The sequence below is a fragment of the Salarias fasciatus genome, chromosome 11 (assembly GCF_902148845.1).
Source record: "Salarias fasciatus chromosome 11, fSalaFa1.1, whole genome shotgun sequence".
Classification (NCBI taxonomy): Eukaryota; Metazoa; Chordata; class Actinopteri; order Blenniiformes; family Blenniidae; genus Salarias; species Salarias fasciatus.
In genome coordinates, this window is record NC_043755.1 from 10,252,753 (window position 1) to 10,276,679 (window position 23,927).

The 23,927-nt window shown below is 41.4% G+C and overlaps 1 protein-coding gene across 2 annotated transcripts in view; it reads right to left on the minus strand.

Moving 5' to 3' along the window:
* The window catches only part of LOC115397478 (mannosyl-oligosaccharide 1,2-alpha-mannosidase IA), a 198,037-nt gene that overhangs the window by 49,287 nt on the left and 124,823 nt on the right, over window positions 1-23,927 (minus strand). For both annotated transcript variants that reach the window (XM_030103828.1, XM_030103829.1), the window contains exon 4: window positions 16,329-16,409. In XM_030103828.1, coding sequence (XP_029959688.1) covers window positions 16,329-16,409 — 81 coding nt within the window. The remainder of the gene's footprint in view (window positions 1-16,328; window positions 16,410-23,927) is intronic.

The following is a 23,927-nucleotide window of genomic DNA, read 5'->3' on the forward strand; positions in this document are numbered from 1 at the left end:
TAATTTGGACAGACCAGTGAAGAAAATGATGGATTAAAGTCCATGTATTACATTAACAGTAGATAGAGGCTATTTTCACCCCAGCCTGACTGAAGCTGTTCATCAATAGCAGCACCTCTGGTCTCTGGAGTCCAGCCTTCAGTAAACCGGGCTCAAAACATTGCTTTTAAAGTAGAGAATACATTTTAGAAAAAAAAAAACGTTTTCTGCTATTTGGCACCATGAAGCAACCTTTCTGTGAAATCAGCCAAATCAATCCTGAAGCCGGGTGAGTTTCTAAAACCAATCTTAACTGAAGGTAATAATGCTGAATTGAAAGACATGAATAATCCTTCGCTGAAACGGTCCTTTAGATACTGAATACTTCTTTAATACCAGATGTCTGGTGTCTCTTTATAAGTTAATTAAGTAATGGGCTGTAAATAATTGCTTCACACTGAGAACAAAATACTAAAGTTTCATCGTTTAGGTCACTTCCTGTTTATTTTCTCCCTCTGATTTATTCAAAACTAATGAAAGAAATTAGATATCCAATATCAAACATGTTTGGTAAAACAAAGAGTGAAATCTATCCAAAAGGAGAGTTTAAAGAAGTTAAAACATGGTTTAACAATGTGGATTCTGTGTTGTTAGTTTCTACCAATTGTTGTCTATATGATTTTAGTTTTCCTGACTGTTTTAGTCAGCTGCTTGAGAACAGTCCAGTTTCAGTGACGTCTCCTTGTTCACTGCCAGAGTTTCTGAACACACTGCAAACAGCCAGGAAAGCGTTTGTGCAGCCAAAGCCATCAAGACGGATAGATACACTGCTAAAAGCCAACTGACTGGGCCTGTAAATAACGCTGCATGGTGTATCTGAGGCAATAATGAGACCTCTTATACTAAATCAAGGTCCTTAAACCGAAGGAGACTCTTCCCTGAAGTAAAAACAAAGTAAACTTTTCACTAAATGTTTCTTTTCTTGCAACAATACTTTCAGAATATTTGCGTTTGGTTGAAATTCAGCTCTTTCACCGAGCCACAAACAGGCTCATTCTCTCATATTTGACTGCTGACGGACTGAGAGAAGCATTGAAGCTTGTAAACAAAACCCAGAAAGGCTGTGAGCCACGCGGCGGCGTCTGAATGAAAAGGCCCGGGTGCCACAGAGCTGAAATAATTACGAAAAGCTTAATGATCCTGTGAAATCTGACGTGCGCGGCTGGTGTCATATTCTCTCTGACTGGCACGCATTGAGGAGATTAAAAAAAAAGAAGAAGCAAGTTTAAAATAATTTCTTTAATCTCTTTTATTGAGGTTTGTGCTCATTTGGGCCGAAGCCAAAGCTCTCCCAGGCCGAGTCCAATTACTGGAGCAAGTGTATGGCTGAGAGAAAAGGAAAAAGAAAGGCTAATTGATGGCCGCAGACGGGAGGAAAACTAACAGATTGACTGAGAGGAAGTGAGGACGCATCAAGGGCAACAACAATAGAAAAAAAAAGACAGGAAAATGAAACGTCTTGCGGTATTAAAAACTCTATTCGTGTTCTCATTCATGTAGTAATTGAAGCAGCGGCAGAAACGTATCCTTATGAGCTCGGCTTGGCTGCGAGCCTGGAAGACAAGCTGCTAGCTTATTGCTGAGTGACAGATTTATTCAGTGAATGAGTTATTATTAGCTGACTGTACACGAACCAAACAAATATTAAATAAGCCGTGGTGCAGATATACCTTTCCAGTGTGTGAGGCGGCGGCGCGCTTCATTTTCAGGATAAAACGGGAAAAGGTGCGTGAGTAACACGGTGCTCACTTTTTTTTTGTTTAACTCCGCACAAATGGGATTAGGTGTTTGTACACGGAGCAGAATGGGTTTTTTTTTTTGTTTTTTTGTTTTTTCGGCTGTGGAGATTTGCTTCCATGGCTGAGCTGCGGTGAGCGGCAGGTTACTGCGCGATTACGATGATCCACTTTGATCTGAGGAAATGAAATTTTCTTCCAAGACTACTTTTTGGCTCATCGGTGAAAAGAGACAAACAGATAAAATGTGGAGGAAATCACACTCGCCTCTCTCTCTCTCTCTCTCTCTCTCACACACACACACACACACACACACACACACACACACACACACGTGAATGAGCATGGTATTAGTGTGCAGGTGTGAGCTGAGGAAGTACACAAACTGCAAGGATATTTTTGAGAAGATATTCCTTACTAGAAAACTTTATCTGTGAAATTGCAGTTCATTATAAGTAGAATGTGAAGTAAACTGCACTTCAAAGACAGTTCAGCACAGGTGTGCAGAGATATAACCTGAACTCTAACAAATGACCTTCAGAAATTGAAACCTATTGAATCATAAAGGAATTACAACAAATGATGTTAACACTGTCAAACCTTTCCAGTGAAATTAGCCAAGACATTTCCAAAGGATGGTCCAAAGGGTCGATTTTAAGATGCCCTTCTGTTGATAAATGTTAGATGTTTTGTCCCAAACAAAATCAATAAATGCAATGTACAATTCCTACGTTTAACTCCTGGTGGCAGTAGGATTGAGTTGCAGCCCCTGATTGGTATTTAGGCATGCTAAATGCAAGTAGATGTAACATTATTCATGTTTGCATCTTACTCCAGCATGCTAACATTTGGCAGTTGACCACGAAGTTGAATTTTCAGTCTATATGGCGGCTCCCTTTTTACAGTTACGAGTATTTGCAACTGTTAGCTTGGATGATGTTAGTGTTTATGATACTTCTCCAACGGCAATTGGGAATCGCACCTACTTTACACACACTCAAGGACAAGAGTTAACCACTGTGTTGCTATATATACAAGATACAACCAATTAGCACTGATTTTCAGCTTTTAATTCTAACTAAATAACGGACTGGCATCGAAATCTGGAAAAACAAACTTCAGTTGGTATTCCCTGTTAAGCCCAGGCCTTCAAACAGACTCACCACCTTCCACACATCATATCAACTTCAATCGCCCTACCTCCGCTGGCTGACCATGTTTCTCCCCCTCTGCCACGCTTAATTTTCCCATTTCTCTTTGCCTCTCAGCACAGCTTATGCAAGAGGCAGTCCGTGTGATGGGGGATGGAGGGAAAAAAAAAAAAAAAAAAAAAAAAAAAAAGCTCTGCACTCTTCCACTGGCAGGAGAGTGTATCCATGGCTCTCCCTAAAGGACGTCTCTCCATTCACCTCCTGATGAATATCAGCCAGACCATCGAGGCTCAGTTTTATTCTATCGGCTCCTCATATAGTACAGTAACTGGCTGCACTGGGGATGAAAAAAAAAAAAAAAAAAAATCACTTGGCATAAATTTATCTCCACTACAAGCAGGCGTTTTATCCTCAGAGGCACAGCCGCAGCAGGGAGGACGGAGTAATCTCTATTGCTGGCTCCTGTTGGGGGTGATGGGAGGAAAAATGAAAGTCACAGGCAGACACAAAGAGATGTGATTGACTAGTTAAGCTCGAACGGGCAAAGTTTTCCCCGATCACTCGTAACCTCATGCATGATCGCTACAGGCTTGATTTCTGGATGGCAGGTTTTGAGGAAAATGCAGCTGTAATGATTTTAAGCAGCAAGAGAAGAAAAGCGTGTAATGCCAAAGTAATCTATGCTATTGTGGATTTATAACAAGAAGAGCTCAAAATGAGGGTAAAGACTGAAGCAAGTTGTTAACTAAACAATGTTTGGAGCAAAGCATTTTAACTTGGTTGCAAGAAGCACATTTTAAAACACTGAAAATGATCTTTTAATTGGTTTGTTTAGACTGAAGTGATTTCATTGTTATCTTCTCCCTGTTTGGGTCAAATTTACATTAATCAGTTCTATAGCACATTTTGCTCATCTGTTTTTTTGGCCATCAGGGGGTGAGAAAATAGTCTTATTATTCATAGAAGGAAATACAGATTCTATAAATAAATAATTATAACAAATAAAAAAGTGGAAGTTCTGAGTCTTTAACTTAAAGAAAGAAAGTGCAGGCTTTAAAATCAAGTACAAAAAAAAAAACAGCTACTTTGTAATCATAATGATCACACTGCAAAACCGCAAAAAATCAAAATCTTATAAAGTTCATTAGTCTTGCTTTAAAATGTCAGTCAAAATGTCTCATTCCACTTGATTTAAGATAGACTTATTTCTCGATTTAAAATTCTTACATCAAGATCTCTTGTTAAGTAAAATTTACTTGCTGTAGGGACAGATAATTTCACTACTTTTAAGAGTAGTTTTCTTTCATTTAGTGTTGTTTAGTAGTGTCTTCTATTTGGGTTACCCTTTTTTTAGCAGTTTATCTCTTTTGAGGCTGGTTTATTTATTCATTCATTTATTTAAAAAAAAAGTGTCTGGATTGTTTCATACCTTTTATTGTTTCCTAAAGAGTCCCATCAACAAAATGCATATTAAATACAGCAAATAAGAAAACAGTAAACAGCGTAGCAGTAATAGTAGTCATAGTAGTAGCCATAGACTCATAGCGACAACAGTGGCAGTATTATCCGAGTCTCGGTGAATCAAGTGTTTCTGCACACGCCACTTGGAGCTTGTGAATCAGCTGCACACGGTTCAAAGTCCACAGTCAATACGCTGTGTGGTGCAGGTGCATCTGCTCCGGCTGCTGACATTTCGCTAATACTGTGGCCAGAAGCGAAATGGGGAACCGTAGCGTGAATGGAAATGAGGTCAAATTAGTAGGGAACACATTACCAGGAGGTGTTTTGGGGCTCGGATCACTCATGACTAAGCAAATTACCCCTTCTGCGTTCTTTTAACAAAAGCAGAGTGCTTTTGTATCGCGGCGCTCTGATGTCCCCGAGTGGGGCAGAATCACCACAGAGTGCCACAGATTGAATTATCTGAGAGGACATGGCTGATGTTGCTCCAGCGCTAAAGTGAAATGATTGATGCGAGGAAGCGGACGTCCATTTGTTTGTCGCTGTTTAGCACACAAAGAAGAAGGCTGATTACTTCCCGGAAAAGAGGTAGAAAAGTATTTTGATTAACCAATTATGGAAATGTGCCTGCTAAAAGGATCAAGGATGGAAAAAACTGAGGCACACAGATAAAATTCCCGCTAAAATTCAAACATTTTGGAAATACTTGTAAACAGGTGAATTTTAACCCGAATCACAGCAATGAATCAACATTTAAAAATGTGGCTTTTTCTTGTTTGTGAAGTTTAACATAATTTCGTGTATCAAAGAAGTCATGAGTCACTGCCGCATTAGAGTGCACACTTAACTTCAACCTGAATCTGAACTGTGGGAGACAGATGCTATTTTAATCTTTGAACATTCAAACCTCTTGTTATTTAAATAAATAAAAAAAGAAAACTCCCCACAGAACAAGCCCAGCCTGCTCACTCGGGTCAGTTCGGAAACATAATGAACCAATTCTCACGTCTGTGGACAAAACACAAAAGACCGCCATCGTTTTTCAACGTTCTTCCTCTTGTGAGGCTTGATTGGCAATAGCATCTCTTCCGCTGTAGCCGCCGCGCGCATCTCGTCTCACACAGTGTTTACGGACTCTAATTCACAGCACAGCACATGCACATAATGCGGATCCCATTTCCAAGTGAACTTGGCCAGCATTCCCTCCACAAACACTTCTCGGTCCGTTCGAACGACATGTGTTCCTGTACGCTCTGTCTGTTTAGTTTACGACTGACAGAACATGACGGTGCTCCAGGCACAAACTCCAGTTATCCCAGACTCCGTCCCAACCTGTGCTGCAGCTTCGCCGTGCCACCGGATTTTCTGGGTCTGCTCTCGATTCTAGGAAGTATTTCTCTATATTTCTGGGTTTCTTCACACAAATGTATTTTTGACACTCAGAGCAGGAAAAGACTTGCCCGTCAGTCTGTGGTGTTTTCTGGAAAATCAAGGTTATGAGCAGGCTTCACTAAAGTAAAAATCAATGTTGCGGCAAACAAATAACATTTCAAATACATATATTCAACACAATGTAATACAGAATACACACACACACTCATTTAAAAAAGATATAAGACATCTGAGAGCAGGAAGCTTAAATTCAGCTGTGTCACTGCGAAAGACGTCGGGGGAGTTTGAAATTTTCTGAAGGCGCCAGAAATACGAGAAGAGAAAAACGAGAAGGAACGGGCAGGAAAATCTACAGAGAGAGATCATTTTTATATTCTTCCTGCATATAAGGTTTGATTGAGTTTTAAGACATACTGGTGGGCATTAGGTATGCCATGAATATCAATTTGGTCCTCGTGAGCTCCTCAAGTACAGGCGAGCGGAAGTCAAATCACTCAAGTCGACGAGCCGACTTTGTTCCTGCTTTAATACGCGCGGCGCACCGCGGGCCGCGGCCCCCTCTGCACCTAATGATGCGGCTTAATGACGCGCAGACGGAGAACGACAAACATAAATATGGAGGGGGAAAAAAAAAAAAAAAATCAAGGAATTGTCAACACTGTCAGAAATGTACAGCTTAGTGCCTTTTTCTCAGCGTGGTGTGTGTGATATTTATATTGTGTGTGTGTGTATGTGTGTGTGCTCTCCTGTGTTATGACCCAAAATAAAAGCATATTTGGAGACAGAAGTGGGTCACCCAATTTAGAGAGGAAAAAAAAACAACATGACTGGTGGAAACATTACACCCCTCATCAAGCATGATCTGTCAAAAAAAAAAAGGAGAAGAAGGAGGTATTTTTAGCATTTCATTGGATTAATAAAGGGAGAAAAGCACAGAGCCTTTTATGGAAGAGGACGGTTTGTGAACTTTACTGAGGAAAAAGACGGAGTGTCACAGTGACTTATTCTTCAGCTCTGGTGCTGGAGAAAAGAAAAGGTTAGATTTGTAGCCTTTACATGTTCTCCCTGGAGTTCCGCCCACATTTTAAAACCTCTCAGAGAGGTGAATTAAAGTCTGCGACGGACCCAGAATGGAAAAATAAGCAGGTAAGAAGATAGGAAAAGTATTTATTTATTTACTCTTAAAGAGAAACAATTCAATTCATGGAAAACGTAGGCCTTCATACGGGACGCTGTGCATTGACTGGTGATTGTTTATTTTTAGAAAGGGTGCTCTGACCTTTATTTGTTGGCTTGACAAGATTGCGGAGAGCAAAATGAGATTCATAATGCAGCTGGTAACTGTGATTGCAATGTCTGACTTCTAATCCTCACCTGTCTGCAAAAACAAAAACACATGAACTCTCTCTCTCAAACCCTTTACTCCCGTCTTTCTGTTCCCGACCGCCATGCTTTCGTTCCCCTATCTGCATCTCTCCTTGAATCCTTTTGGCCATCTATCTGTCATCTTCTCCGACTCTTCGCATTGTCTATAGACCAAAATCCTCTGACACACAGGGGAGAGGATCAATTACATGTGGAGCATGAGGTTACTTCCAGGAATTAATCAATTTCTTTCTCCTAATTTGAAACTATATCGTTTCCCCCTCCCCCCACTTCATCACGTTTAGAGCCACCAACTAACCTAACATGCCCGTATTGACCGAAGCTGAAGGAAAGTTACTGACTGAGGGAGGACCAGTATGCTGCAGAAAACCTGCACAGGGAGAACATGCAAACTCCCCCAAAAATCTTCTCGAAGTCAAAACAACTCATGTGGAATTGAGAAGAAGAGCACAGCACTGGCAGCCATTAAACTTCAAACCCTGTAGAGGCCTCGATATTCTGCATGTTTTCATTGACAGTTGCTCTTAAAATACACTTGGCACCGAATTCTGGCTTTCCAAATGTTTCCAGGACATCCGAAACCCACCGGGTGAAGATTGAATTTGTCATTTCCTGTTTACCTTACAGCCACACGATAGACAAACTCATATACACAACTCCTGAGATGGAAGAGAGCTTCAAGTTGTTCATACGTATAAATAAAACATGTGCATGCGGGCACACACCTGTCTGTCACGCGTGGCAGGACTGACAGCCGTTCTGTCATCACCTACTGAGGGATTTTTGCATCTCTAAACAGCAGGAGAACTGCAGTTGGGAACCCCATGACATCTGGTAAAAACTATATTCACAGCCGTACCTGGCTGACGGATTGTCACTGTCCAAACAGCCACAAGTCTGAATCATTTCCACTCTTTGACAAAGTTTTCCAGAAAGTGAGAACATGTCAGAGAGGTTTCTGTTAAAAAAAAAAAAAAAAAAAAAAAAAAAAAAAAGAATATTTAGAGTTGTAGCCTGTAATATAAAAAAATATATGTTTACATGGAATTGCAACAGAAGAACAGGATGTTCTATATTGAACCAAAATTCACAATATAATATGAAATGCTTGACTCTCCCCAGAAGGGAAATTCTTGTGCAGAAGTAAAACCCAGCACGATGAAGTTTATTTACTGAGAGAAGTTCAGGAGCCACGACTCCACCTCTCTACAGTCAAACCATCCAGCATCGCTCATTTCTATTCCCTGGACCCAACCCTCCCCCCTATTTGGTATCTATTTATCTTTCCTATATTTCCTTCCATTTCATTCATCCTCCTCCTAATTTCCTCTCCTGCCATCCTTTGTTTAATCCATTCAGGCTGCATACCGCCCCTAATAACCCTCTTTTAATATGTTCATCCTGGGCCAGAGCTGCTCTCTTTATCCTTTCATCTTCGTCCAGCGTCCCTCCCCAATGTTCCCAGGTTCATCCACGCACTCTCATCCCTCCACTCTGACCCCTGATTTGATTGGATCCTCCAGCAGCACTCCTCCCTTACACACCATTTAGTTCATCTGTCATAATTTGCTCATCCTCCGTAAACAACCATCTCATATTTATCATCCATTCACTTCCATCTCCAGCTCTCGCTGGTCCACCTTTCATTTCATCCATTCATCCTGATCATTCATCACTATTTCATCCATCCATCAAGATGCATCCCTCCCCTTGCCAGGCAGTTTCATCTCTATTCTACTTATTATTCTGCTTTATATCATTCTATATGCCTATTTTATTGTGTATGTTTTAAATATGCACATAAATTAGTTCTTATTCTCTCCATCATTGATTTAATTTTAATAGTTGTGTTATAGTATTATTGATTGTTATGTTGTTTACTATTTCACCCATTGGCTTACTGCTTCAGGCTTGCATTGATCGTACTTTTTTTTTCTTTTTTATGTGTGCATGAATGAAAAATTATAAAATGTGTGCATTATTGACCGTTTCAATGGTTATGCCAATCGCTTGTGAAGGACTTTACATTTCATTTATATAAATGAATTTCATTCAGTCACCATTCTTTTCGTACCCATTCTGTTCACTTCATCTATTCTCTACTTTTTATAAAACAGACAGTGCATCCTTCACTCATTTAAACTACAACAAAACCCAGCCCAAGGGCAATGGCAGAGCCTTGTGCCAGTAAAGTACAGATCCACTGCAATAAATACAGAAGACAGTTGATAAATGTTTTAAAGACCGAATGGTTTTGTTAGATAATGGATGCCGGCAAAAAAGATTCTAAAAAGTAAAATCCATTCATCTTCCAAAGCTGTTTACAGCTGACTCAATGACAGCAAAAAAAAAAAAACACAAACCCACATCCACACCTCGAATGCATCCTTCTGCATTGGGGAGGAAACTGGAGAACCCTGAGGAAGCCCGTTGACCCACAGGGAGAACATGCAAACTCCATACAGAAAGGACTTCAAACACAGTCTGGACTGAAACATGTTTGCTTTGAGAAGAGAGTGGTGACCACCGTAACACTGTGAAGCCCTGAAAAGAAACGGAAAGATCAAAAATGTAGATCTGATGTGGTTCAGGTGTTTCAGTCAATACTTGATCGTCTGATGAGTAAAAAAGAAACAGATCTTTACTCGGCCAACAACAGAGGTCTGCCGACCAAATATCTCACAACCGTCTGCCGACGGAGCTCTCCTCACAGCTAAATCTCACAGACACATTCACACCCCTTCCAACTGGATTTTTCTGAAGACGCCCTCTTGTAAGGCAATTACAAAGCCGGGTTGTAAAAACCAGCTGATTTATCACTGCTGGAAGCTTTGATTTGTCTTTAAAAGAAAGGAAAAGGTATCTTTCACTGCATTTATTGATGAGGTGCGACTGTCTGAAAATATGGATTCGTTTACTTCGTTGTGTGTTTAATGACCAACTGAAGCCAAAGAGACTTTCTGCTTGCGGTGGAAATCCAACAAATTAAAAGTTGTCTGCACTGGTTTGTGAACGTCACATGAATTAGCCATGTCCTGTCATGATTATCAGGGGAACTGAACCAGTTAAGGAACTGAACCAGGTACAACCACGCCGTGAGGCAGGCGTGCTAACCACTACCTCACCAAGCTGCCAGGCTCTCGTCCTTTCCTGCGAACATCACTCGTGACAGCTTCTTTTCCTGTCTGTCCTTTCCTGCTGGTGTATTATTACATTACACCCTGGGAGTGACTCTCCCCTCCGCTCAGCCTCCACGGATCACCTTCTGCCGCTCCATCACGGGAGCTGACCAGCATATGAACACACTTCCTCGCCTCTCCTGATCACTCCTGTTCCTTCCCTCCTCTATTCTCCTCGCACGCACGTCCTTCTCCTCCGCCGGCTGCAGCCTCCCTCTCTCCCTGCTGTTTCGGCTCAGCCCACGGGCAATTTTCACACAAGGCTGCATGAATTAATTCCCTTTTTCCTCCCCGGTTCCTTCCTCTCCGCCGTACACCTTTCACCGTTCTCCGGTCTCACCGAGGCGACGGGGTCTCGTCGCTGCACACGTTTTCGTGCATACGAGCAGACACTAACAAATGAAACATGCCACGCAGAGGCAGCTGCGTGCCGGCGTGCGGCGCACACGCGGGCGGAGGAGAAATTGAGGTCGAGCTGACGTGCGAACGCACACGTTCTTCCTCGGAGGTACACGGTCTGTGCAGAGGCGCCTGGAAAGACACGCATGCTAATGAACATGCGTGCAGGAGACAAGCAGAACTGTATCAGGAAAGTGAGAGAGGACACGAAACACAAGGTGAACGTCCCTCTTGTATGACAGTATTTTGTGATGATGCTAGATTTTATTAGCCATTAGTCTTTTTTTTTTTTTTTTTTTTTTTTTTTAGTTTGCAAAAAATGTGCATTGCTTTGAATCACTGGATGCTGCTTTGTTCCTGTGAAAGATGTAAAAGAAAACAAGCAAAAATTCTGATTGCAATCAGAGTGAACCATGGGGAGACCAGTGAAGCCAATGGTTGAAACACTGATTTGTTTTCTTTTTTTTGGTGGGAGAAAATTGGGATTGGAGTTGTGCAATCAGTGGATCAGAGCTGATGTGATTTGGTAAAATCTCACTGACAAGACTGCATCGATGCAAACAGTGTCGAAACGGGAGCTCCGGGAACAAAAAACAAACAAACAAACAAACAAACAAACACAGGAACTCCATCCCTCGCACTGGCATTCGCACCTATAAGTATTTTAGGAAGAATTGGCCGTTAATATGCGTGCAAAAAGAAAAATGCAACATTCATTTAGAAAGATTGGATATATTGTTTCACGTTTTAATTTTGAGCAATGGTTAAAGAAAAATCAGGCTAGTGTTTTAACAACAACTAAATAAACGTATGAAATCCTACTTGTTAGTGGCTGCAGAGGCGTCGTGGTGAGCATTATTGCCTCGTAGTGAAGAGGATCCTGGATTAGCTGTTTGGACACTTTATATACCCAAACTGGCTTCTCCAGGGTATTCCTATATCATCCCACAGTCCAATAAAAATAATGTATTCCAGGCTGATTTATGACTGTATTTATGAGTGTGTCTTTGAGAGTTTGCCCAGCGATGGACTGGACACCTCTCCAGGTAGTTCTTTGCACTCGGCTCACAGACGGCCGGGATCAGCTCCCGCCTTTCATGACCCCGAGTTGAGTAAAGCCGCATCGGAGATGGATGGATCCTCGCCACCGAACTTCTTGACAAAGGGACACACAGACAGCCGCGCCCTAACAGAATACACTCGCTGGACACCGGCAGTAATTGCCACTTCTGTCAGAGCCATTTCACTTGATGGTGAGTGATGGAGGGCCGTGGCAGCGGCCGTCAGACCTGCTCGGACGCGGCGTTTAATGCGGGGGGGGGCTCCATAAAGACTAACCACGAGCCTTCTGGGGCGCCGAGAAAACACACACATAAACAGCACATGGCACCGGGTCAAAACAACAGGAGGTTATTAATGGCCAGGTAAGCTCCAGTTCTGCTCCGAGCGTTTCTCCGGCAAACTGTGTCCCGCAAGGAGCCATAATCGTCGTCCCCGCTTTCCCGGCAATCATTTACAGCGGCGCCAGCTGCCCAATGTCCTCTGGTCAAACTGGATCCGCCATCTCGTAATAGTCTCCCGCGCCGTATCTCACATGATTTTGGGACTCCGCAGCAGCGGCAGACCGGCAATCTGTTGGTTTTATCATTCGAACAGAACAGCCGGCTCGGAGGAAAAGTCCTTAATGGGGGAATTGTGGGGAGGAAGGGCGCGGGCGGCGGCTATAAATCTTACTCTCCGGGACCCTTCACAGAAAAAGCGCGAGAGCAAGCCGTGTGATGGATATCTGCGGCGGGGTAAAGGGTATTGATACGTCTGTCAGAAAACTGAGACGGCGCGCTCCATCTCAGGAGAAAGATGGCGCACTGTAAACAGGCGGAAAGGACACCACACAAAGCAGAGGACGAGGGGAAGAGGCTGCGGTGGACCCGAACGGAGGGACGGTTCACAAAGTGCGTGACGGCCTGGTGCAGGACCCAGAGAGGCAGACACAAAGTCACACCCACGGGGAATTGCAGAGTGACGGGTTAAGCTCAAACGCACGCTTTTGGAGTGCGATAGGAAAATAGAATAACCCGAAACAACCCAGGAACACACGCAGGGAAAACATGCAAACTCCATACAGCACAGTGAGGATTCCAACTAGATGTTTCTCGGTGTGAGGAGAGAGCGCTGAGTGGCCTCTAGCAAGCATTATCATGAAAATTAAGATTAAAAAAAAAAAAAGATCTTTAGAACAATTTTAAGAAAAGATATTGTTGGAAATGTATTGTGTCATGGAGATGAATGAAATGAGAAAATGCTCGAATATATACTTAAAAACTTAAACTACAATCATTAATCTACCATGAAATAATGCATTTTAAGCTTCATTTACATTACATTGCTTACTGATCCCAACAGCCATTAACTATAATGGGCCTGATCCACTAAAGGTTTGCAAAAAAAAAAAAAAAAAAAAAAAAAAAACCTGGCACAAACGTGACGTTATTGCCCATATTTATGGATCCTGATCTATTACTGCTGCACACTGAAGATCATCTGACAGACGCACAAGACAACAGTCATCAGCACACATCATGAATATGGATTATGGGCTTGTTTACCAGATCACAGAAAATACAGGGAGGAGTTCATGCAAATACATTAATTTACATGTAATGCGATCCAGTGCTTGAGTTGTTTATGATTATGTCTGTTATTAACTATTTGAAAAGGAAGTGAAAATCGTATCAATCTCCAACACAATCGTTGTTGTCTTTTTATCAACTGGCTCCCCACAACTTTTATTTGCAGACAGTCTGTTACACGTTGTTGTGCTCCTTCCCAGGCCTTGCAATCTTTTTTGAAGATTTTTGAATTTATTTGCTGTATCTATCCAATATGGATATATAATTCAATCTATTTGCACAAGCAAGTGTTATACAGGATGCTAGTAAATCAGAACAGTATTAAAAACATAATAAATGTGCATTAATACCAGAGTTGCTGGGGGAAGGTGTAAATTAATTGGGGAGAGTTCACTCTCCCACTCTTTAAAAACCCTGCTAGCAGAGCACAGATGAGATTAAACAATGTAAAAAAAGTAGCAGAACAGTGTCTTTCACTCGTCCTGTTGTTACAAAATCTTATAATTGATGCCATATATAGATATTTCCATGGACCAGTGAATAAAGTTGAAGAAGACTTTCCGCGTGGCATTAATGGCAAGCAAATGTGGAGTAATGGATCCAACAATATATTCTCTTCCAGTAATGTATTCATATTTCACTCATCCAGCGGTGGTGAACAATTTTTATGCTGCTCTCCTCTCAACTCGCCCGGCCTGCAAATCAATGTCCATTAAAGCGACTGAGTGTTCATATGTCACTGGATCCTCTTTCCATTAATTCTGCTGCTGCAGAGCTCAGCCTCTCCTAAAGTGTGTGTGTGTGTGTGTGTGTGTGAACGCTCCAGGAGGCTGCTACTGGCAGACGCTCATTATAGTGACACACTGACCTCCAGTGACTTCACAATGAACTGATAATGAACTGGACCATTTGTGCCGTGCCGCTTGTCGCGGGCAGGTTTAAAAACCTTTATTTACCCGGCCAAGGTTTACAGAGGCCTCATACATCTTTCTTTGGCAAGGCCGAGGTTCGCAGTCATAAAGTTTCACAGCCTCACACTTGCAGGAGTGCGGTCCGCTGTAACCACAGGCCTTCGCGCCGAGCTGCAGAGCAGCTTCACTGCCGCCGTGATGTGCTCTTCAAGGACGCAACCGTAGGTGATTTTCCAGCAGAGGAGGAAAAAAAAAAAAAAAAACCTTTGACTTTACCTTCCGAATTTAGCCTAATTAGTCTATCTTCCTTCACTAGCATTAAAAGGATTAATTAATTTCAGAACCCTGTAAAAAAACAAAAAAAAGCTGCTTATGCTTTAAAAAAAAAATGATTAGAACCTGATTCATTGGTTTTTTTCATTCAGGTAAGTGTGGAAATATTTTAACTGGTTCCAAAAAAAGGAAAAAGGAAGAAGAAGAAAAGACTGATTCTAATTTCTACTCACATTTCAGGTTTAAAACATTAACAATATTCCTCTGCCAAGCAGCTTCCACGCTGTGTCATTTGTGTTTCTCATTGCCACACAGTACAGAGCATTTAAAACCCCAGAAAAAAGCATGGCTTTCCAGTTACAGACATGGTTCAGCAGCATGTCACACATTTAAAACATGCAGTTAAAAGCATGCAGTTAAAAACACACGATGAGGGAGTTTATTCCACCTCTGATCCACATCTTTTATTTGGTTTTGCACATGACGCTTCCTCTTCAGTGTGGCTCAATCTAGTCTCTGATTTGCAAAAACTTTCCAGTAATACCAAACAACGATGAGCATGCACAGTCGGAGAATTCCTGCCCCACATCCAAAAGTGTCTGAATATTTGTTTTTTTTTAACATGTGCAATTTTAATATTCACAGATTTGTGACTCACCACTCCGACACCGAGGTTGGGAAATGTGGCTATAAGTTGTTTGTTCTGTCAAACAATAGCTCAGACTTTCATGCACCTACTGCATAAATGTTCTGAGTAACATCACTTTTCTTGTTATGCAACAGCAAACCTAAAGAGCTGTTTCATTGTTCAGCACAACTCATGTAACATTACATTTCCAACAGCTATAAATCCTCCACCCCCACACATCGCTGCCAGACGCAGTTAAATAAAAGCACAGCATTATGCACAAAAGTACAAATGCACTGACCACTATCCGTTAGCTTAATGGCGGCCTCGGTGGCTGCATATGAATTGCAAAAACACTGTCCGTCTCTAATCGATCGGCACTGGACTGAACCAGCTACCGGAGGAGGAAGCTTGGAAAACGCACAGCTTGTAAATAAGACGTGCTGACAGTTACCAGAAGGTGCATCTTCCCTGCTTTAGCAGACACTACAGGCTCCACACATGGTGAAAAGCTGCTGTAAACCAGATCATTCAGTCCAGTGAAGACAGAGAAAACTGATGGAACGCAGCACATGTTAAACTTCACCATTATCAGGCTCATGATCAGACAGGAAAATGGGATTAAACTTCCACAGGGATATTTATTTAAGCTTTTAGTGAATTTTAATATTAAGCAATTCAAACAAAAGTTCAATACACACAAAAGGCCCGTCAATCGCTCTAAAATTTAGCCAATGTTGACAAAATTAAAGACGATCCGGTGTGGAAGTGTGCTCAAATTGATTCACACCTTCTGCACATCTCAGTAAATTTACTCAACATCAGTGAAAATCCCAAAATAAGGAACCTTACATATATCTCTGCACATATGACATCATTTAGGCTCACACACACACACACGCACGCACGCCCACCCACCCGCACGCACGCACGCACACACACACACACACACACACACACACACACACACACACACACACACACACACACACACACACACACACACACACACACACACACACACACAGCGGTGTCATGCCCACATGGAGCCCGCTCATCATTCACACTGCGGAGCGGCTCGCAGATAGAGGAAGCCGCAGATCTCAGCAGAGTGGAGGGATAACAGACGTCGATTAATCTCACCTCCTCTCCTGTCAGGTAGTACGCCGACAGCAGCCCCCCGACGTAACGGATGTTCACCTCAAAGAGCGACGCCTCGCCGTTCTGTCGGAGCGGGAGAGAAAGATCAAATCGTCAAATGACACATTCACCCAAGGCCACGGTTCAGAGTAAATCAGCCCACTGGTATTTATTGTCAAAGTACACACCTCGGATATCATGAATTACGATTTTTCCAACTGTAACTCGGGCTGTTCATATATTTATCACCTGAAATCTCTGGGAATTTAATTGCCTTTGGAAATCTCTGTGGCGAAACCAGAATCCAGATGCGTGTGTCAATATTTCACACGCAGACCCGTACGGTCTTGGAGACGAATGCTTTTCAGAACGATGTTTATCACTTCCAGGTGTGAAGACGTTCGCTAAACAGATGTGACAGATGTATGGCAGAAAACACACACATGACGAAATCACAAAGATATACAGGAAGAACTGAAAGCATCAAAACTCTTCAGAAACACAAGACGCTAATAAATAATTACACCTCTGAGCACGTCTGCGGGGAGAAACACAAACAACACATTTCCTATAGGGAAACGCGGCTCGTGTCACAGCGATTGCAGCTGAATCCATTATTCATTAGTCCTTTCACAGGACTTGTTGACAATAAGTAGATATGGTTATATAAACTTCAAAAGAAGCCGATGTATGTATGCATGGAATGAAAACAGTGTGCATGCTAATGCTCACATTATAAATGTCTTATTTTCTCTCTTCATGGCCACAAACACATAACGAACAGCAAAAAAAAAAAACAAAAGAGTGGCGCGTTTTCATCGACAATCTGAAGAGATTAGAAAGGAGTTCAAGACAGGTAGATATCAATACTGTAATCACTGTGAGAGGATGTCCAACTGCATCGGAACTTGGGTTGAAAAAAAAAAATGGGGAGAAGGGGAAAACACAGACCGGCAGGGGGAAACAGCTCTGGATTTCTACTGGATTCAAAGTTAAAATAAAGAGGTGTCAGGTACTCAACACTACTTACAAACTAAATAAAGGAAATCTGAGGTCAAAGAACTTCAGTAAGAGTTACTTTTGACAGTTGTTTGTCAGAGATCTAGATGCAATGTAAGAGTTTAAGTATCTAAACTTCATTATTACATAACACACTTTGACACTTTGTTTTCGTTGGTTTGAGATACTGTCCAAACAAAAAGTTCATCTGGGACTCCGACTCTTTGTCCTTAAAGGTTTCCGGAGATTGGCTGTGTATTTGATGGACACATTAATCAGTGTGGGAAAAGGACGTTTGCCGCGGAGGAAGTCTCTCCACCGGCCTCTCTCTCCTCTCTGCTGACGGAGCTTCCTTCTCCACAGAAATCAACAACTAAAGCCGGCCGGCCTCAAAAAGTCAAGCTCAAAAAGTCAACTCCATGTAATCGCGTCCCCTGTGTTTAGTTTCCTCTTTCATCTGGGAGTCCGCTACAACTGCAGGGCGGGATCGATGATTGGAGTTCAGTGGTTTGAGTTGACTTTTATTCGAGTGCCTCTTCACTTTTTTCTTTTTTTCTTTTATAGAATTCGTCTGACGCTGTTATTTTTTTTTTTTCATTTTAGGTTTTCAAGTGCTCATACTTTCTAATATTGCATACCATTTTACAAGATATCCACATTTTGCATTAAGAAAACATTTTGTTTTTATGTTATATAAGTTATCCTCTATTGTGCACTTATTTCCTTATGCTGCATACTTGTTCTTAAATTTACTTTTTGTTTATCTCTCTACTCTTTGCATAGAATCTGACTTTGCAGCTGTAACATCTGGAATTTAAACACAGTGTAATTAAGAAAGGAACATTTAATGTAAGATAAACTAATCAAAATGCACGAATATGCTTCTATCGGAGCAGGAGGGACAGGATTTAAAATGCTACTTTCCACATAAACATGTCTGTAAATGTACAGGGTTCCTGAATCATATATTTAACAAGTAACAATCCATGATATCCTAATTATCCACGTTTGCTTTGTTTTTTTTTAACCTGCACAGTAGACCTGGGCAGGTTGAAAAGAAAAAAAAAAAAGAAACAGTCCATTATAGATCAAATTCAGAACCAATGACATATGCTCAAAAAACGTCTAATATGCACAGTTTAGCTGGTAATTGCCACATATTATTTCACAAGAGTACTTGAGCAGTGTGCATCTAAGAAAGCCTGCAATTCAAACCATAAAACACACAAGTTCTCAAAAATAATAAGAAAAAAAACCCCCTGTATTTTAAAGGTTACAATAATAAACGTGTTTGCAGTTCATTAGCTTCCCTGAAAGAAAAATCGCTTAAATTCTACGACTGCACGTGTCTCGATGCGCCGCCATAATTACCGCCTCTCACTCCAGCAGAAGGTTGAGACAGAAATGGTCGTCGTCGACTTGAAGATCCGTTGAGGGGGAAATTGCTACCTCAAGTGTGGATGATAGGGAAAGTGTAATTGGGTGCCGGAGAGGGCGATTTGCTCGTCTCTGAGGAATCGTATGGAGACGGGGTGTCACTGGCATCTGCTCAGCGCTTCCATTCATCTCCATATAGATCTCCTCTTTAAAATATTTAAACACCTAATCCCATTTCATGTGATGATACTTGAAACGAATCAATCAATCGCCGTTGAGTGTGTTTGTCAATTAATCTGCATATTTGATCCTGCCAGGAAATTATTACTACAAGGATTTCCTCGCACTATCAGATTTTCACGAAACACATTTTGTCCGCCCACTCGTTGTCATACTTTGCGTTGGCATTGCTGGAAATGTTTTTTTGTCAAAATGTCAAAGCAGAACAGAAAAGCAACAGAAGAGATTCAGAAAAAAAAGATTTTGGCAAGGTGGAAAATAAAAGTCGAGGGTTGCCAGGTCAGGTAATGTCGTTTCTCACAATACCTCTACATTATCCAATGCCTCACAAACACATGCAATCTTTTTTTTTTTTTTTTTTTCATAAAATGCTGATTGAATCCACTGTTTTCAATCCCATGCAGTATTTTGTGTTATCTGGAACACCTTTATCCCAATATTCTTCATTGATGAAAGTAGACGACCTTCCAAAATAAAGCTTCTACATGATTTTATACAAACAACACATAAACCTTTGGGAGGTCAGGCTCATGTTTTCCTGCCTAATAAAGACTTAAAGGAGCAATTTCACACTTTGGAAAACACAATGACTGGGATCTGTGCAAACAGTCTGATGAGGAGCTTGATCTTATGTTTTACAGTAAATATGTGACAGTCAGCGACAGCTGAGCTTAGCATGAAGATCTCTGTATTTACACTTGAAGTTTGGATGAAACAAACTGTAATTACGGAGCTTTGGAGGTGTTGCTGGGCAGATTTTGTTATCTTTGAACAAAGTCAGCTGAGCTGAGCGAAGCAGCTGCCGCCTCCAGCAGACATGAGAGGGGAAAGTGTAATTCCTTGTCAGGCAGGTTAAGACGACTCTTTGTCCTAAATATGAATTGTTGAATTGCCTTTTGGAGCTGTTACTACCTGCTGCAGGTGAACGAGCGGGGCCGCCGCCACACCCCCGGAAGGCCGGATTTATCTTTGAAGTCAGCACATCTCCTGAAACGCAGCGCCGGCGCCTCTGGCAGCGCGGCCGAGCCCAGACGCCGTGCCAAGCTGGAAATGAGTGGCCCGTTCAGTAATGGCGCTCCGATGGCAGTGATTAGGGATGGAGTGTCTATTTATCACCGGCGATGGCAGCTCTCAGCGTGACAGGCAGAAGCGACAGCGAAGAAGTACAAGGATCGCTGACAAAGGTTTTGCCAATCAGACTTCAAATTCCCAGCAGAGACTCGATAAATCACCGAGTGAGCTTTTAAACCTGACAAGCACTTCAACACACATATATAAAAATACCCCATAGGCACTTCTCTTTTTGTGTTCGTGTGTTGATTTTTGTATTCAGAAGTTGTTGTTTTTTTTTTTGTTTTTTTTTTCTGCACCAGAAATAACTTCCACGGTGTTTCGGTTAAAATAGGGCAAACACTCAAATTTGTTTCTAGATTAAATCAACTAAAAATAAAGCCTGAGGCTCTGAGAACGAACGCCCAACAATGAAATTCACTCTAACGTAAAGCGACTCACTGTAAGCAGCCTATCAAGAGGAAAGATTAAAAACTATGTCAGTAGTCTGAAAGGCAGCTTTTATATGAAGAAATGTTAATTTTGCATTTATTGTAGATAGATGGACATTTTGTCTGATTTTTGGGCAAATTGGTGACAAAAAGCTAAAACTATTTACCTTCTCCTGAGCACAAGATGCAAAAAAAAAAAGTGTTAAGCTATCATTTAATTAGTTTTTTCAAGCCGGACCATTTAATTTGTCTAAATCCAGAGAAAAAAAGTCTTCTATTTATTCATCACCCCAATTTATTTTCTGTTCAAAGCCAAAAAACAATAAAACTTTTTCTCAGCTATCAGAGCTCCGTACTTGAGCTTCTAATTGGATAAACATATCTGGCTGTCGTGGATAAATGTGTTATTGTAATAATTTCCTTTTTTTTTCACAATTCATATAAAGTTCTGACTGGAAGTGGGGAAAAAAAGTGAAATTGAATTAAGTCAGTGATTAAATGGGTTCGTCAATATGTTCATGCTGGCGGGATATTATTCATCTGGCAAAAAAAAAAAAAAAATCATTATGAGGAAAAAAAATGACCTAGGCAAAGCAGAATCAAAGTCAATTATGGGAAATGTCAACATAAATCATCCTGCTTCGTCCACACTGCTGCTGATTGAAGATATTTTATGGTGTTCTCCCTTTATGTCTGACAGTAGCGACTCCACAAAACACAAATAATGATTACAAAAACAATGATTACAGGATAGAAAAATGAGAAACAAGTAGTGGCACAAATGGTAATCAAGTACAGGCTGAAATACTGTGATATGATAAAATTGTAATTAATGAATTATAAGGTTCATGATCTCTGTTAGTTACAGAATCTGATTAGCTACTGAATTTACCATTTGACCCAATAATCAAACACAAATTACATGTATAAGCGTAATAAACAACCAACCAACCAAAAAATTAGCTATTAAAAACTACACATTGAATCTTAATAGACATCATTTGTTAAGAAATATGTCCAAACAATGAACATATCAATGTATTTTTCATACTCACAATCACTATAACTCATTAGCCGTATTTAGGAATAATAAGCTATGTGATATACATACTAGAATATATTCATAACAGCAAATACACCGATTATACATCTGGAATTCAGCTTTTTCCCCATATATAATACACATATTTGATGTTTAAGAATCATAAATGCAAAACAGAAGATAAAATTAATGACCTGGTGTGTGTGCTAAATAACTTGTTATCGTAGTTCTATAATGTAACAGTGGCTACTATATTAGCACAATGCGGTTAGTACAACACTGGGACTCTATTTAATTACAAAAAAAAAAAAGATTTTTTCTGATTAACTTCAGACGCAAGTTTCCCTACACTTTCAAGCTTCTTCAATGAGTTTTACATTTAATCATCATGATGATGAACCACTGATGAAAAATAAAGGAGTTTCACGTCCAGTCCCACAAGAAGTAATTTCACACTAAAAGCACAAAAAGCTGCGGTTCAGCGTAAGTGCGCCGCTCCTCCTGGAGGCATGTTAACACATGGCGCAGCAAGCGTAGCTGCTCTCTCGTAAGCCTGACAAAGAAGCCTGGTAGAGTGAGTAACACCTGTTTTTACTACATGCCCCCTTCCCTTTTCGGTCTAACTTCAGTGTGCTTGGCGCTCAAACCGAGGACCTAATTAGGAGGCAGTGCAAGCAGGTCGGTGGAAACACAGGAGCTCTCGCCACTGAGATGAAACCTCGCTCGCAGTTCCTCTGTAGCTCTTTCCTGAACCTGCCACGGCGGAAGGTGAAGGAACAGAGTTTCTGAGGAGTCGTTACTAAACAGTCACAGCAAATGTTGCACTGCAGCCCTGAAGTTCAAGCAATGCATTCATCATGTGCATAAATATTTTACTCAGTCACCTTTTCCCCGTGCAAAGAAACAGGTTAAAACCTGCAACAAAGACTGTGTGTGTGGGTGTGTGTGTGCACGCTTTTTGAGAAGAAGTACTAACAAAATGAAGACAAAGTAGAGGGTAAAACTCTTGATTATGTAACTATTGATTTCAAAGAAAAAAACATTTTTATAACTGAATTCAATGTGACCTCAAGGTTAGATTAGAAGGACTGTGACTGTCAGGTCAAAGCTGGAAAACACTTTATGAGCTGTGTATAGAAGTGAATAAAGCTTGAAACCACTCAACTATTGAAACATCGAGATATGAACATTTGGCCCAGAGAGTAAATCAGAGCAGCCACGGAAAATCATCAAGGGCAGAAGAACAAGTAAGCTGTCCAGACCACAACCAACGACCTTCTTATCTCTAAACTACTGTCTGCTCATTGCAGATTTACTGAAATGCTTCAACAAAAACGCTTTAACATCATACAACATCCATAACTTTAACAGTTACCGCAGTTTCATGTTACATTTAAAGACTAAGCAAACATTTCAAATTAACAACATCTACCAAGGACAAGAAGAGTTATGCCTTTTTATAGCTTATGGATCCAAACTACCACTAAGGATGATGTCTCACAAACTGAAAAACATCAGAAAGTCTGGAATTCATCCAGAGATGACTACTTAGCGTGAGTAAAAGCGTGAGCGTCTCCAGACTCATCATCCCACAATTCAAAAACCTCTGACATCAATAAATAGGCAACGGGATCCTGCTTTTTACACTGCTTCAAGTATTGAAAATGTGCTTAATACCGGATGAAAAATTAGCATTTTAATTGCTATACATAGTGTAATTGTTGTGCAGGAGGAGCCTCGGCAGAAAGGAAAATTAATTAATGAGTGTAATGACTCACTGGGCACATTGCGGCCAAACCTTGTCGGCGTTCTGCTTCGGCAGCGCCGCGCGACGCCGCCGACAGCCTGTTGCTGATGGGTACTCCGCACGGTCATGGCAAAGACTGTCGTCGTACTTTTGCCCAGATTTGCTCGGGACGGGCGCCTGATTGGCACGGCCGCCACTGATGCACCGCCACGTGCCAATGAGCCGACTCGATGGCTGCCCGGCGGTGTGTCCCGCTCAGACGCTGATGTGATGATTCACGGCTAATAAAGAGGCATCGCTGTCACCGGGCAGACGACTCCCGCCGTCACCGCCGTCCAGGTTCCGACCGACTCCCGTGTTTCTAAGCCAAATTAGACCGGCGTGACGGCAACAAGTGACCCGATGAGCCAGAGGATACAAACGGAGTACATGATGCCTCTCCTGCTGGTGATTCATAGTTTTTGGCTGTGATCATTTTAACTTAACACAGCTAATTAACATTGAGGATTCATGAAAAGGGCAAATTTGATCCTGCTTCTCTAATCTCTGTCTGTTTAACAGACTGCACGGCCCGAGCTGAAAGCAGTCCCCCAAAAGCTGCTCCCATCCTCTCAGCCACTGTCTGGACAGAAAAGCCGCAGATCCATTTTCTTTTTTGTTTTTTTTCTCTCTCTCTCTTTCAGTTCTTATTGTAG